This window comes from Gymnogyps californianus, chromosome 2 (assembly GCF_018139145.2).
Source record: "Gymnogyps californianus isolate 813 chromosome 2, ASM1813914v2, whole genome shotgun sequence".
Classification (NCBI taxonomy): Eukaryota; Metazoa; Chordata; class Aves; order Accipitriformes; family Cathartidae; genus Gymnogyps; species Gymnogyps californianus.
In genome coordinates, this window is record NC_059472.1 from 160744382 (window position 1) to 160761412 (window position 17031).

Below are 17031 nucleotides of genomic sequence, written 5' to 3' on the forward strand. Positions count from 1 at the left end.
GGAAACAACCTACCTGTTTTACAGGAATGTGTAGCTTGGAGCAATAATTTCTGTTCGTGTCTATTAGCACAGAGGTTTTAATATTTTTTGCTCCAGTGACACGCTTGCAAATAAGATGACTGTCAGACGTGCCAGGCCTTATTGCTAGCTGCCAAGGTGATGACGGAGTATTTTTTTTTCCACAGATATGTAATAATAACAAAAGCATTCATTCTGTAACACTGATAGGTTTTTACAGGCTGTTTTAGGCAACCTTGCCTCTGAGAGCCAGAATTGCAGCAGGCTGCATTATGGACAGCTCGTAGGACTGAGTTAGAAACGTGCCCCTGAAAACAGAGACACCGGAGTGGAGGACTAAGGATGCAGGATGCTTTTGGGGTAGACCAAGAAATTCAAAAGTTGAACTTCGTGCTGTTGGATATATCCAGAGCTCTGTAACCATAACACTGAGTTTATGCTTTGATTCTTGATGTGGAATTTAAACTGATTAATGATGTTATAGCTACTTGGTAGAGTGCTTTCTACTTTAAGCACTGAAGCCACTGCAAGATGCTGACCTTTGGCAAGATTTGGGAATCTGATGGCACTGTACTACAAGTTCTGGTCATCCGTGATACTAGTTTAGATCATTTTCAAATGACTTTACAAGGTACAAATAGTAGTGTGATTGGCCCAATGCATTGCTAAGCTAAGTCGCCTCTAAAAGAGATTTCATGGTTCCAGAAGTCTCTCCTCAATGTGAGGCCTGATGTATTTTGATGAAGTGAACAGGGAAAGATGCTGGCTGCAAATTAACTGTCGACCTGAGAACTGTGTTGAGCTGGGATGTGCCTGAGCACTGGTACCTGCCCTCTGATTCACAAGGGCATCCTAAAACCTAAATAACCAAGGAAGTGTTGCGCAAGGAGTTCCCATGTTGTTGCCTCTTCCCCACTCTGTCTCTGGCTTTCAGGCACTCCTCCCAAGGACACAGTTGACAGCCTTTTAAGTCTCTTCCTTTATTGGTAACTGTTGTGAAAAGGTTTCAGACTATTTTTTTCTCCTGCCAGGTATTGTGTGTGCAGACTGGCAGGGTTGGCTTTCCCAGGAATATTCTCTTACTGCCTTGTAGCTCCCAGGTTTCCAGCCCTTCTGTCATCTAGGCATAAAGACTCAAAAAGCTTTCTCTAGTTCATGTCTGCGTTGGTCCCAGCCAACCCACTGAGATGTTTCACACAATCCTAAATATAACAACTCTGAACTTTACAATGCTTGGTGTTTTCACTTGCACAGTGAATGAACAGAGAACTTTTTACCACCCCAGCTGTCCCACACTGTCCCTTGATTCATTCCCACCATAGGCTTGTGGCTCCCGCAGTTGCAGCAGCTTCCCAGCTGGATGCCGTGGATGTGTTGGACGCTTTTTTCCAAGTTACCTGTCTACCAGTTACACGAATTGGTAGAATCGTCAAGAAATGGGAAATATTGGGGCTTGGATGGTTTCTAGCTCATTGTAGACAGTAAAGCAATGCCAACTTTCCCTTACATGTCCACTGTCTTGGTCTTTGTCCCTTCTGTATCCTGGCAGATTGCTAAGGTACCTCTGTTACCATCTCAGTAAGCTGCAGGGTCTGCCTTTCTCACTGTGCTTTCATCTCTCTTAAAAAGTCAGTAAAGTTTCTTTTGCTAACAGAACTCCTATGTTTGATCTGGGTGCAAAAAATCTCAAAAAAACCCCAAACCAAAAAAACAACCTGGAAAGAGAAACCAGAAAGATTTTGAATGATTTCTCTTCCAGACCTCATGTATGTGATAACGAATGTTTCCTCCTTTATACTCCCATCTGCTCTAGCAGAGCTTCCATAATCTGGGCGACTAATTCTAGTAATCTCTTTGGAGCTGGGGCATGTGAGACAAGCACCTCACGCACACAGTGGTTTAACGCAGTGTGAACAGTATGTCGTGTTCTTGCAAAGGCAGGAGCAGAGCCGTTGAGTCCAACAGACCTCCGTCTTGTTCTGCCCCTTGCTGGCCTCGTGCCAGCCTGCTGCACGGGGACTTTTGGAAAGTCACTTCTCCCTGTGCAAAGAAGCTACAAACCATGGTACTTACTCCCTTCTGCTGAAGATAAAAAGGTGCTGTATGAGACCTAGCTGGTGGTGGTTCCTGAGATATTTATCTTGGGAAGTTAACAGAGCTAGTTTGCCAGTTGCTCAATTATTATGACATTAAATTATGCAACGTACTTGAGTTTATTCCTTTGCTTACAACTAACGATGCTTCAGAATCATTAATTCGTAGGAAAAGTAAGGGTAGAAAATGAAGATAGATCTTGGGGTTTTTTTGTGCAGGTTTTTTTTTTTTTTATATCTCTTGTATTGTTTCTTAACAACCAGATGAAGGTCTACTGTATTTGCTAGGAGTGGCTTGAACAAATAGACCAAGGGAGCTGGCTGCAGTGCAAAGAGGCTGTGCAGAGGGTTGGATTTCAGTGCAGTCCCTGTCTGCACACGGTGGATTCCTCCCTTTCTATTATAATCCCCTTGCTGGAGCAATCCCACTTGTAATGACAGTGCAGTGCTGGGTGATCCTTTAGGAATTTCCCCTCTTGGCATTACGCCTGTGTTTAGTTCATCGGATTGGGATCCAGTCCTGTGCAATGTCCTTAGTCATTCATGTAAACATACTGTCGGTGGCTATATAATAAGTAGATAAAGCCCTTCCTATGGATACCAGCCCTTCCTATGGATACCCCGGCTAGTCACTGGGATTTTGTGAGCTTTGAGCTTGAGTTCAATGAGCAATTCAGCTCACTGCTGGTCTAATGCTACAAGACCCTGCTTTCACTGTCAACAAAACAACGTTTGCAGTAGCTCACGGAAAATGTCCGTTCTATGTAAACACCTGCATTAGATACCACTATAGGTAACCTGAATGTAGGCCTCAGGCTCTCCTGCACCATCACAGCAGCTAAGAGGAGGAGAGGCACACGTATGCAAAATCCTTCGCCCTTGAGGTTGGGAGTTCATGGGGAATGGTTCCTTCCTGTGGAAGATGCTGCTCTCTTGCAGCTGAACCGAACGAGGTCCCTTTTTCATCACTGAAGAACAGGAGAGTCGTCGGTGAAGTTGCTGGAGCCAGGAACGAGAAAGGCTTCTCAAGCGGTAGTTAAGCATTTAGCTTTTCAAGGTGTGGTTCAATTTTCTCTTCAGTCAGCATTTCTGTGTTGTCTCATATGTCTAATAGGATGCTGCTGACCACTGTCTCTAATTTTTTGTGTATAATATATATAGCACATATGTTTTTATTATATCCACTATGGCATAGGAATGGGTCATTTGTTGGATGACTGTCAACCCCGACATTGCACTATTGGCATTTTTTATTGTTAGGGAACACTTAAGATTATTTTCAACCAAAAATAGCAGATAATAATAATACCAAGCCAGGAGAAGAGTCTCTTTGTTGTCTTACTTTGTGGATAAGCAAATTTCTTGGCTTTTGCCGTCAGATTTGTCTGCTTATTGTGGGGAGCAGACGGATACAAAACTTGAAATTACTTTGAAATCTCATCATCCCGCCTAGATTTTAGGGTGACGGCATTGCTTCCAACACGCATGTTTGTCACTAAAGTTGTATTTTGTGATAACCGTGCCAGCATGAATGTTAAAACTGCAGTAAATGTGTGTGAAACTGTTTTACTCCTAATGCTCCTACTGGCTCATGAATTGCAATGTATGGCTGTGCAATGAAGGATGCTCACTGAGTTTGTATAGGGTTGACATCCAAGGACAGCTGAGGATTGGTGCAAATCGCTGCTAATTCAGTGAGTTTTCCCCTTCTCTCCAAATAAATATCCTAAGGCAGAATCAGTGGAGGACTGTATTTCTGTGGAGTTGTGGTGCTCTGATGTTTAGTCTCTTGTGTTTCGGGGTGTTCCCTATGGGATAGTGGTATGAATTTCACTCTTCAGGTACTGGCCATCCCTAATGTATCACTTTCTTGGAGTAATTGCTAGCTTTATTCATTTGCTGTCATTCACTTTGCGACCCGTTCAGTGCTGGTTGAAAGACTTTTTCTTTAATGTAAACTGAAGGGGATATTTTGTTCAGCCCTACAATGCCCATTTTAACTTTAACATCATGTAGTCTGTTCCAATCCTGCATGAGAAGTGAGGAAGAGGGAAAGAAAGAAGAACAAGAAGAAGACGAAAAAGAGATTTGCGATGTTCCAGTGAATCCTATCTCCTTCTCAAGGTTTTGTGGACGGATATGGTTGAAAGACTTGATAGAAGCAAGAAGAAAGAGAAGCAAGAAGAGATGAGAAAAGCACAAGTGGAAAAATGCTTCTAAGAACCTTTATTGCCTCTGCTATTTTTTTGTAAAAGTTACTGCTGACATGTTTTCCTTTAGCTGAGAACTTATTAAATTTTAGGAGTGGTGTTGTCACACCAGACATCCTGTACTTGCTGGATCAAATACTGTTTTGCTGTTTTGAGCACAGCCAGATTGCGGTATATATAAGAACGGCTCCATTTTTCGCATTACAAACTGAAGTCGCTAAAGAAGTGAGTGCTGGAAACATATGCACCACAGTTTATTAGTAGGATGTGGGGAAATGATAAAATTATCATTTGGATAGGATCAGAGTCATCAGTCACAGCTTATTGGTCTTTTGGGGTAGGTGCTCTGAGCCTGAAATAATAGTGTTTTTCTTACTAGAAATCACCAATATGCCAACGCTGCCATCGCCGTTACTCCTATTCCTGCTGGTTCGTATTATAAGCTCTGGAAAGGTAGGACAGAAAAACATCACAAAGACGCCAGGATGTAGTTTATAAGTAATTTACCAAGAGTTCTGGGGAATCTAGTGTGTACCTTTGGGACTGCTAAAAAGAAGTAAAATTAAACTTTTAGATTTTTCAAAACCAATTTAGTACCAGCCTGACAGCTTCAGAGATTGAAATCTTTCTTAATGCACAGTGAAAGCAGCATGAAGTAGTACAAAAAAAGGGATAAAGACAAAAACTCATTACAGTGCAACACTTGGTTATGATTATGGGAAGTAATTGAGCCCAGCTTGGAGTCATAAACTTGCAATTCTTTTATGGGGTGTGAGCTGGACTTGGACCAGATGGAGAAAGTGGTAGTTTGTATTTCCCTTTGAAAACACAGGCTGCATGCTCTGTTCAACCAGCCTGCAAATGGTGTTTGGGCCAAACAGGCTTTTTGTTACTGTGCATTGCATCACGTGTAGTATTGAGCGGGTTTGTTTAGAGCAAAGATCTTTTACGTATTTGTTTGTGTGTTATTTTGAAATATTTTCCAAGTTCTCTATTTATATGAAATACAGTTGCAGTTAAAATCAGTCTGGTGTTGTGAGGCTTGTAAGCATGTCCCGGCACCACTGACAATGATAGAAAACATTTAATTTTGCCAACATCAGTCTGTAGAATTTAAAAGAGAAAATCAGAAAAATTCCAATTTAGAGAAATTTTTAAGGACAAGGCAGAGAAACATGATCCGTGTAGAAATGCAGACGTGATTCCTGCTTTACCTTTCTAAGGCTGGATCTGAACTTTTTTTCTTTGAGCAATGACAAAAACAGAGGGAATTTTGAACAAGGAAATTCTCAGCAATGAGGAAGGGAAATACTTGCTTTTGCTGATTTGCAGTCAGAAGCCAGCTGAAGCGTTAATTGTCACTAAGGGGATACACATTCTTTTTAGCCTTCCTGTTTTGTGCTAAATAAACTCTTAAATTTCAAGGGGGAAAGTACTGTTTTTTCCATTTTCACACCAGAATAAACCCTGGTAGGACTAACTGGTCCCCGTTGCCTGCCCTGCACTCTGCTGCTGCATTTGTATATCAGGTTAAAGCTCCTATTAAAAAGGCAAGTGAGGAAATGGTTCAAAATATCAGTATTTAAAGTATTTTCACCACGGCACAGAATTTACACCTCCGTGAGACAGAGGAATCAGTTTGTGTTTCAAAACTCTGACGTCTGGGTCAGACACCCCATGATGGCTGCGCTTGGTTGGTGCAATGGCATTTTCCCTATTTCCTATCTGGTGACCAAATCTGAACACTCAGCCCCCAATTCTACCTCGTAGAACAAATCTTCACATCTCATTCAGAGAAAGGAAGATTTTTGTTATGTTTGTGCCTGAAGAGTCATGTTAAATCACTGGGGGGAGGTACAAAAGGTGCTTTTATCCTGAGAGATGGAGAACTGAAAAGCGAGAAGCATCGAGAAGAGGGAGCCCGGCCACGGATGGGGCTTTTTTGGGTTGGATTGGAGATGACTCCTGCCATGAGACTCCTCTCCTTATGTGGCCTGTGAATTACTGAAAAATATAGCAGAAGGTGGTTTATCTTTTCTACTTTGTGTGCTCCAGCCTCCCTTTTTAAAAAAAAACAGGTGGTTTAAGGGGATGGAGGGCTGGGATGAGCAGAGGAGGACATTGCTGGGTGGGCTGGGCACACAGGCAGCTGATGGGATAAAGGCAAGAACTGGTGTAAGGGAGATTTCCAGGCGATGTGGGTCTTTTTTTAGCTCTAGAACCTTTTTTAGGCTCGTTTTTGGACTTGACTCTAGGTCATCGAAGTAAAACTGTCAGAGAAACAGATGGCTTGGGGCAAGAGGGTGGTGGGGCTGGAGGCGGGTTGGCGAGTTGTCAGCGTAGAGGCTGCTCTAAGGCCATGAAATGGCTCAGGTCCGGCCAGCTTAGCAGATACAGTGGGACTAGGGAAGCATTTCACACACATACATGAGTGTTTTGTTTGCTCCTTCCCACCAAGTAATTTTATTAAGCTGCTCAGTGCTTCGTACCTCTCAAAGTGAGCCCGCGTATGGTTTTTGGAAGGGGATGATGTTATCCTTATGCAGCTCAAGAAACGTAATATGCTATAACTAATTTGGGAGACTTTAAAGTAGCTTGACAAGAGTCCATTTCATGGTTGTTTGGAAGGGATTTGTGTTTTCAATCTCCAGAATAGATGGCCCCAAAGGAGCTCTTTGAAGCCCAGCTTTTTATTATTAGTTTTAGAAGATCCTTCCACTGGAATCATTAAGAAGATGTAGTATCTGGTGTAAATGTGCTAGTATCTGTTAGACCATTAGCTGTGGGAGACAAAATGATCATACTCAAAGCACTTAGTGCTTTTTTTAACAAATTACTGTGAAAGTCAGTCATTAAACAGCCTTGTTTCATTTTCTGGTAGGTCTGTGCAGAAACATTACGGTCTTGCTGCTTTCCTTAATAAGGGGAAATGAACCCTCCCGGTGCAATGGCCCTGCTTGAAAAGGTCATCAGCTACTATTTATCCTTGGCCTCTATCAAAAAGGGGGCTGTTTCTGTGCTGAAGCAATACCAATCCTTATCTCATTAAAAAGGGATTTAGATTTTTTGCTTTCAGATGACATTAAGTCATTCTCAGCAGTCCTTTGGCCACTGAAGAATGAGGAATGCTTTTCTAAGGAGGGGAAACTTGAGGTCCAGATTGCATTGGTGTTGTAGGCAGCACTTCTTGTGTCTTTGGCCAAGTAAAGACTGGAAAGGGAACTGGATAACTGTCTTCAAATATGTCAAGGGCTGCTCCGGAGCAGAAGGGAACAATCTGTTCTCCATGTGCACAGTGAATCAGACAAGAAGCAGTAGGCTTAAATTGCAGCATGGAAGATTCAGTTTTGCTATTGGGGAGCTGGTTTTCAAATGGGAAGGACTGTGAAGGTCATCGCTCTCATGGAAGTAGGTAGAGAGCTGGCCCATGAAACGTGCTTATGGCGAGAGCCAGAGCTTGTCCCACTACAGCTACTGTCTCAGTTGTGGTGGCACGAGCATGGCAGAATGAAGGGAAGGGACAGTGAAGACGAAGCTTGCAGAGGTAAATGTGGTGGTCACACAAGGCCAGATGGGGTGTGAAGAGCTTGACGCTTCCTACAGCTATATTAAAACAAACATTTAAGTAACACTGACACTTTCCCCTGCCAATCCCTCGATACCTCTCATTGCTCCACCTGCTTCTCCTCTGCGCGGGGTGAACAGTGAGCCTCAAGGGAGGGGCTGGAGAAGGGGCTTTCTAAAAGCACTGTGCTGACAGGCTATTTTATGCAAAAGATTGTTATTTGGTGAAAAGCACTGGGATCTTCACTTGCAGAGCTGAAACCGGGCCACAAACATGGGGGTAAAAGAAAGTAGGAGGACAAGTCAGGAGGGGAAAGGCTGGGAACAGCCTTAAATTAATTATTGTTGTTCCTCACTCAGATATCAGCGAGAGCCTTGTCTGGAAGGTAATTAAGTGTCTTGTTAATAATTTGATTATTTTGATCGCTAGGTGGAAGAACAGAGGTGCCCTCTGTACTGTCTTCTTCCTCATTCTCCATAGGGTAGATTGAGGGAAGTCCCTGGTAGCTGAGGATGGCAGAGGAACCTGCTGTCATCTCTGCACCTTCTCTTGGGGTCCCTGAAGTCCTGGGGCATTTTTGCATTGATGCCTTGGAGACAGCTATTTTTCTGAAAGACCAGAGCTTGTAAGGAATCTGTGTTGATAAAGGTCTTGTCTGCAGTATTCATGGATGTTTTTTCTTTTCCTTTCTAATGATACTAAATCCCAGGAGCAATCATGGGCACAAAGAAAAAGGCATGCTTCTTTGTAGAGGAAAAAGGTGATATGACCTTTAATTCATCCTAGGAATTAAAAAGATAAGACTCTCATTACTCATCTAGGGTTTGATTTGTGAAAGATCTGAGCCTCAAGTTCCAGTGACGTCCAGAGGAAAGGCTGGTGCTCTGTGACTTTAAAAAAAGCTTTTGATTTAACAGAACATTTACTGTAATCTTAGGAAGGTTGGCTGTGATAGTTTGATCGTGCTTTGGTTCGTGCTTGCACCCCTTTCCAGCTGCTCAAGATCTAGCCCACGCTGATCAACCCTTTCCTAAAATAAACAGCTCTAAATGTACAGACTCAGAGCCTAACATAATACACCCCGGCCGGCTGGGATGAGCAACAGTCCCGTGAATGTTTGTCTCATTGAAAAGACCACGAGGTGGATTTCAATTACGTTACAAATAGCTGTCCCAGGTGCCTCTTGCTTTGCAGACAGCAAATCTGAATGGAGCAATCTATGCAAAGCATATAGATATGCGTAGCATGGGGAGGGCACGTCGCTAGAGAAAGTCCAGCCTGTCGCTCTGGCTACGGTTCCAGAAAGTATCAGCCGCCTTTTTATGAATTGGCAGAAGCTCGTTCCCATTAATCCATTAGTCATTAGTCGCGGAGGGCCGGGTGTTTCAGAGCTCATTGACAGGCAGCTGGACTACGCTGTCGCTGTGAAGACCCAGCACATGAATCAAAATAGTTGGGTGATGTCATGTCACGGTGCGAGTGTGCCCGGGACGCTCGCTGCCAGGAATTGTCTGTCCAGGGGTGGTTTCCTTTTACAGCCTTTTTAAAGAGTCATCATGCCGAGCTGCACATGACAATTCCCTTCAAGAGGGCTTGTGGCTCCTTTGCATAGTTAGTATTTTTTAAACGAGGGAGCTTATCAGGCGGTTCCTGACCTTTTCCACATGAGCTGATCCACTGGGAAACGTTGCTTTGGTCTCTGAGGCTTCTGACGGCTGACGGGTAAGAGGTCCGTGGCTGCAGGCTGGGCAGACTTTGAACTTCTCCCCGTCTCCACAGATACTTGCAGGCGAGTTACTGTACGCTGGAATTAAGACTGGAAGTGCCTGGCGTGCGAGGTTTGGCGCCTGCTGCGGAACGGCTCTCCACAAAGACCACAACCAAGCGCCTCAGTGCTGAACCGCCGGCGAGCTGGACTTTTTCTGCAGCCACACGGTCTTTCTGGAGCTTTATTCTCTCGCACTTGGGCATTTGGTGTAAGCGACACCTTGCCTTGCCCCTCGTGCTGCTTTTTTTCTTCAGTCCTGGGCATGACTGACAGCTGCTGCCACGCGAGCGCATGTTGCAGCTCATGAAGCGTTTTGGTAGCTTTAGAGGGAGCAAGAAGAGAAAGGAGCAGTGCAAAAGCTCGGAGAGACGCCAGTCCGATCCTCGTGGCCTGTTCGGTAGGAACTCTCTGCATTACCCATCTGAAAAAGAGGGACATTGGTCTTTGGGAGAGGGCAGCAAGTGGGGGATAGTGAATAATTGAGTGACAGTTTTGTGCTTCCCAATTTCATTGACTGAATCGTACAGTTGTTGCGTGGAGGTTATTTCTATGTTGGTTTGCACCAGAGATGAACATCTGAGCTGACACCTGTAACACACATCAGATAGAATCTTTAGGAAAAGAGTGATGGTACAGGAAGCTTTACGGTAAACGCTATGAAATACATTCAAAAGGGGCTGTTGACTAATGTTACTTGAATAAGGTTAATTGAATAGTAACTAAATGCTAAGTTAGGGCTAACACTGTATATTGAAAGATTAATTTTAAGTAGAGAAAAATTGCCTATCAATCTGATAAGTAATGCATTTAAAAACATATCTTTTTGATACTGCGTTTATCGATATAATTGTGTTTGAGTTGCAATTAGGGACTGTTCTCCATTAATCAAAAGCTTTTCCTGGTCACTGAGTATTATCTCTAGTACAGGTGCTGAGTTGTGTGTGTCGGAGAGTATCTGTGTATCGCATAGGGATCAGCTGGCCAGGAGACAAGGGGTTTTCCAACAGGATCTGGCTATTTTTCTTAAGAACAGTGGAGAAATAGAATGTTTAATGCATTTCCTATATGGACTAATGGTAGCTGGTTTACAACTGTGTGGTTCCCCGAAGACAATGAATGCTGCTGAGAGATTCTGTCCTGTGACTAAGAGGTTTAAAACTGTTGTTACGCTGAATCAGCCGGATAAGGCACAGTTTAGAGAGGCTGACTTGTACAAAGGGTGGGCAAGGCTCTTTTTTACTCTCTATCAGTCAGGAGTCACTGCATTAAATCCAGCAGAATGATGACGGTATGAGTAGTGTTAGATCATATGGATGGTGCAGAGAGGTACATACAGATTTAGTGACGGGAAGTTGCAATTGATGGATGGGCGGCTGCCCAGAAACCTTGTTTTTCTATTATTTAATGTTTTGCAATTTATTTAGTGGTCGGTTGTGTTGTTTTTAAGGCGTCCTTCTTGCAAATACTTCTCCTTTTGTTCTGGTTTTGTACAGTTAAGTGTTTTTAAATCTAAGGTACTGTGCCTTGTTCTGCATTCCCCTAAACCTGTCTGAGAGTTTCTGCCGGAGTGATAGTAAGGTCAAGGTGATGTGAATGAGACACGACCCAGGTCTTTGGAGTTTCACAGTGTCAGCAAGATGCACAAAGACAGGTAATAGTTTATGCAAGAAGAGGGGAAAACTTAGATTACAGATTGCCCAGATGTAAAATTTATTCCCAAATTTCTAATTAAACCCCCTAAATTCTCACCTAGGCAGAAACACATGTGCGATTTGTTGATTGAGTGATTAATGGCACTTTGAGCCACTAATTCACCCTCTTCTTGTGGTTTCATCAATGAGATGGGCATAGCTAACATCTGCAAAAGGATTTGCTGCTGGAAGCACCAAACATAGTGTTGCAAGTCTGCTTCCTCAGAGTCTAACTCTAAACCCCGTCCTTATCTTCCTCCATGGAGAAAATAATTTGTCCTGCACCAAGAGTACTGGCTATATGAACTGTAATGTTTGTGACAGAGTTATAAAAAAAAGTTGAAAGTCTAATGCCAGAAATGCCAAAAAATGTGCCCCTCCTTATCCTCATTCCCATTAATCCAGCTCTGTAGCCCACTCCAGTGGTACACAGCGAACATTAGGCAGAGTTTTCTGCACAGTATTTACTCTACAGACTTTGCAGATGCCATTCTTGTAAGAGTGTGACCAGGTCAGCTCCCTGCATCGCATTTCCATCATGAACAGAGAACTACCAAGTCACAAGAATGGGAAAAAGCAAACAGGATGTGTCTGGATTTTTCCTTCCTCGGATGCTCTGCTGCAGGGATTGCCTCTGCCATCCCACCGGAGTCTGGATTCCTTTCAGGAAACAGGTTAATACACTTGCAAATGCTTTCCCCCCGCCAAATGGCCTTAATTATTTGCAGGGAATTGTCAAAACAAAAGCTTTGTATTATTTTCTAGATTTAATCTGTATCTCGTAGCTATTAGGCCTTAATAAACACTTTCTGAGCAGCTCTCAAGGAAACTGCCGGCGCTCAGCACGTTTTATGATCAGTATTAGTGGCGTGCAGGAGCGTTGGTAGCAACCAGACTTGGTGGCTCACCAGGTTCGGTCACACACTGTTGCATCCCATTTAAGTTGCCACCTGCCATCAGGGATGAGAAATGAATGACAGCAATCCAACGTGGGCTTTCCCACCCTGCTCTCCCAGAGTGGCCGTGCTGCCACTGCAGCCTTGCTGTTGCTGAATGAGCTTGGATTGTATTCAGAAAAGGTGTGGAAAAGGAAAGAAGTGGAAAAAATCCCCTGATGCCCCAGAAAGGGGTACTCTGTCACCTGGACTAGTTGAATCTGGAATTTCTGATTTTTCTTGGCCATCTCTGTAAGTGTTTTAAGGAAGAATCCTCCGGTCATTGTAAATAGGATTGGGCCAGCACAGCTTCTTGTCTTCCCAGGGGTAGATACCATCAGGCCACTGCAACTGAAGTTATCAAGTAGTACATTCTTCTGTGTATCAATTGAGCTAAACCCCATCCTTCCTCTGCACTGATGAAGAGGTTTGCATCCTGGTAGAGAAGTGGAGGGTGGCATTGCCAAGGATGGGCATCTCTGTAATTCCCTGTTTTTGGAGTCTTACAGTCCTTTTATGCCAAGTGAACAGCAAGAGGACACCTGAGTATGGCCAAACAGAAGCAGAGAGCACACAGAGAGGGGAAGGAGAAAAGCATGAACGAGCACCAGGAGCAAATGAGAGCAGGGAGAGCTGTGGGGTGAAGGCAGAGAGCCCACAGCTTTGCTCCAGGGGAGGAGCAGCCAACAGAGAGACCTCAAAGCTTGAGCTATCCACCAAACAGCAGGGAAGCTGATTTATGCAATATGATTTTGGCAGGGCTGAGGACTGGGATTACCCAACATTTCTGCAACCTCTGGATAACCACCGCAGAGTTTCCTCCTTCATAGAATCATAGAATGGTTTGGGTTGGAAGGGACCTTAAAGATCATCTAGTTCCAACCCCCCTGCCATGGGCAGGGACACCTTCCACTAGACCAGGTTGCTCAAAGCCCCATCCAACCTGGCCTTGAACACTTCCAGGCACGGGGAATCCACAACTTCTCTGGGCAGCCTGTTCCAGTGCCTCACCACCCTTATAGTGGAGAATTTCTTCCTTATATCTAATCTAAATCTACCCTTTCAGTTTAAAGCCATTACCCCTTGTCCTATCACTACATGCCCTTGTAAAAAGTCCCTCTCCAGCTTTCTTGTAGGCCCCCTTTAGGTACTGGAAGGCTGCTATAAGGTCTCCCCCAAGCCGTCGCTTCTCCAGGCTGAACAAGCCCAACTCTCTCAGCCTGTGTTCATAGGAGAGGGTTCCAGCCCTCTGATCATCTTCGTGGCCCTCCTCTGGACTCGCTCCAACAGGTCCATGTCCTTCTTATGTTGCGGTTCCCAGAGCTGAACGCAGTACTCCAGGTGGGGTCTCACGAGAGCAGAGTAGAGGGGGAGAATCACCTCCCTCGACCTTCTGGTCATGCTTCTTTTGATGCAGCCCAGGATACGGTTGGCTTTCTGGGCTGCAAACACACATTGCTGGGTCATGTTGAGCTTCTCGTCAACCAACACCCCCAAGTCCTTCTCCTCAGGACTGCTCTCAATGTGCTCATCGCCCAGCCTGTATTTGTGCTTGGGATTGCCCCGACCCATGTGCAGGACCTTGCACTTGGCCTTGTTGAACTTTATGAGGTTCACATGGGCCCACCTCTCAAGCCTGTCAAGGTCCCTCTGGATGGCATCCCTTCCCTCGAGCATGCCGACCGCACCACACAGCTTGGTGTCGTCAGCAAACTTGCTGAGGGTGCACTCAATCCCACTGTCCATGTTGCTGACAAAGATGTTAAACAGTGCTGGTCCCAATACCAACCCCTGAGGAACGCCACTCGTCACTGATCTCCACTTGGACATTGAGCCGTTGACCGCAACTTTTTGAGTGCAATCATCCAGCCAATTCCTTATCCATTGAGTGGTCCATCCATCAAATCCACGTCTCTCCAATTTAGAGACAAGGATGTTGTGCAGGGCAGTGTCAAATGCTTTGCACAAGTCCAGGTAGATGAATCTGTTGCTCTTCCCTTATCCACCAACGCTGTAACCCTGTCGTAGAAGGCCACCAAATTTGTCAGGCATGATTTGCCCTTGGTGAAGCCATGTTGGCTGTCACCAATCACCTCCTTATTTTCCATGTGCCTTAGCATAGTTTCCAGGAGGATCCGCTCCATGATCTTGCCGGGCACGGAGGTGAGATTGACTGGCCTGTAGTTCCCCAGGTCTTCCTTTTTTCCCTTTTTAAAAATGGGGGTTATGTTTCCCCTTTTCCAGTCAGTGGGAACTTCCCTGGACTGCCACGACTTCTCACATATGATGGATAGTGGCTTAGCCACTTCATCCACCAGTTCCCTCAGGACCCGTGGATGCATCTCATCAGGTCCCATGGACTTGTGCACCTTTGGGTTCCTTAGATGGTCTCAAACCTGATCTTCTCCTACAGTGGGCAGTTCTTCATTCTCCCAGTCCCTGCCTTTGCCTTCTGCAACTTGGGCAGTGTGGCTGGAGCACTTGCTGGTGAAGCCTGAGGCAAAAAAGTCGTTGAGTACCTCAGCCTTTTCCATGTCCCGGGTAACCAGGTCTCCTGTTTCCTTCCGGAGAGGGCCCACATTTTCCCTGGTCTTCCTTTTATCACCGTCATACCTATAGAAGCTTTTCTTGTTGCCCTTGACGTTCCTGGCCAGATTTAATTCTCTCAGGGCTTTAGCTTTCCTAACCTGATCCCTGGCTGCTCAGACAATTTCTCTGTATTCCTCCCAGGCTACCTGTCCTTGCTTCCACCCTCTGTAGGCTTCCTTTTTGTGTTTGAGTTTGTCCAGGAGCTCCTTGTTCAGCCTTGCAGGCCTCCTGGTGTTTTGGCCTGCCTTCCTCTTTGTTGGGATGCTGAGCTTGGAGGAGGTGATCCTTGAATATTAACCAGCTTTCTTGGGCCCCTCTTCCCTCCAGGGCTTTATCCCACGGTACTCTACCAAGCAGATCCCTGAAGAGACCAAAGTCTGCTCTCCTGAAGTCTAGGGTAGTGCGCTTGCTGTGCACCCTCCTCGCTGCCCGAAGGATCTTGAACTCCACCATTTCATGGGCACTGCAGCCAAGGCTGCCCTTGAGCTTCACATTCCCCACCAGCCCCTCCTTGTTGGTGAGGAGCAGTTGCAGTTGCTGCTTGCCTGTGCAGGGTTGCTGGCAGCTTCTCCGCCTGCCAGCCCTTGCTGCGGCCCGGTGTGTTGTAAATAGATAGGCTCTGTGGCATTTCTGAAGGGGAAAGCTTTTTGGACCCAGCGAGGCTAATTGCTCTGCCCTTTAAAGGACACCATCTATTCCATGAAGGATTGAATGACACATGCAAAAGGTATAATGTTAAAAGGGTTTCTTCCCTGCCCGAGCCATGAGTGCGCAGCAAAGGAACCGCTCTGCAGCACATGTGGCTGCCGTGACCCCCGGCGCTGCCTTGTGCCCAGGCATTTAGCCTCAAACCACTCATTCTGGAGGCTTTTAGCTGCATGGAAATGCCCAGGAGCTTCTCCTTGCCCATGCTGCTCCTCTTGGGATTTGTTGCTGTGGATTTTAATCAGCAGGGGCCAAAGCTGAGCCCCGACAAGCTGGGTCCAAGGGGCTCCAAGCAAACCTTAGTGCTACCCCTTGGCCCCAACCTGTCCACCTCAATAACGCTCTTGAGGACCATTTCCCTGCCAGCTGTTATAATTAGGTGCAAATTAGGACTAAATTAGGAGTGAGCCTGCTGAATGACTCAGACCCCAATACATACATGTGCAAACATGCTTTGGCCCCGCCATGTACACGAATCGGGCAGTCCCAGTGCGAAGGGCAGGGGCTTGTCCCCGAGTTGCTCCGTAACTTGCTGTAGCCGCGCTGGTGGCACTCAGTGCACATGTTTTATCCCATGTCCCTGCTAACCGCTGTGGGATGGAGAGCTGCTGAGCCTCTAGAGCTGATCTGGGAGGTGCCGTATTTTAGAGTATCTTTAAATACTCAACCCAAGGGGAAATGTCTTCCCCTTTCAGTCAAAAATGCACAGGGCTTCTTCCATAGCTTGCCATGGTCCTTCCCAGACACCTGGAGTTGGGGGTGAGTGTGGATTGTGTGTCAAGCAGAGAAATCATACTCTTCCTTCCCGACAGCGGAGATGTGATGACTGCATCAGTGATCACCATGTGGAGTTAACGTGCCATAGGATGCGATCAGCTCAGACAGCAGTCCATGGGCAAGGACTTACACCGAACCAAAGAGCAGGCGGTTCACAACCTCCCCAAGTGCAAATGGAAACCCAGGGGATACTTCAGCCTGTCTCACATCACCGTTTACCGGCACAAGCTGGGTTGCAGATAGTTGCACTGAGAACAGGGACAGAAAATGTGTGGGAGGAGGATGGAGAAGTGATTTGATCTCCTGCTCCTCCAGCCTGGGGAGCTGCGGTTCATCCGGCGCTTCGCCCCAAAGTGGGTGATGCTGCTTGTGGGAGGACCGGAGCTGAGATATTTATTTTTCTCATTCTGGTGGGATGTTTCTTTTATGAGGCAGTGGGGGAGAAACCACGGCGAAAAAATTTCTGGAGAAATAAATGAGAGTGAGGGGGTCGCTGCATGTTCCAGCGGCTGCTGTAAACAAACTGAAAGAGCAAAATCCTGTCGCTCCTGAAAAGCAGTTTAAAACCACCAGCATCAGAGACTGGGCATGAGAAACTGAGACCACTTTGGTTTGTTAATGATTTTCTCTACTGGTTTTCATGCTCTGTTGAGCTGACAGTGATTTTAGAAAATGTGCAG

The 17031-nt window shown here is 45.6% G+C and overlaps 1 protein-coding gene across 4 annotated transcripts in view; it reads left to right on the forward strand.

Annotated features, from left to right (window-relative positions):
• Window positions 1–17031, forward strand: part of PRKAG2 (protein kinase AMP-activated non-catalytic subunit gamma 2) — a 231013-nt gene that overhangs the window by 98640 nt on the left and 115342 nt on the right. Inside the window, exon 1 of one of the 4 annotated variants that reach the window (XM_050915878.1) lies at window positions 9946–10051. The exons of 2 other annotated variants lie outside the window; for them this stretch is intronic. In XM_050915878.1, coding sequence (XP_050771835.1) covers window positions 9946–10051 — 106 coding nt within the window. Of the gene's footprint in view, window positions 1–9945; window positions 10052–17031 lie in introns of those variants that run through there. One more of the 4 variants, XM_050915879.1, reaches the window with a different exon arrangement.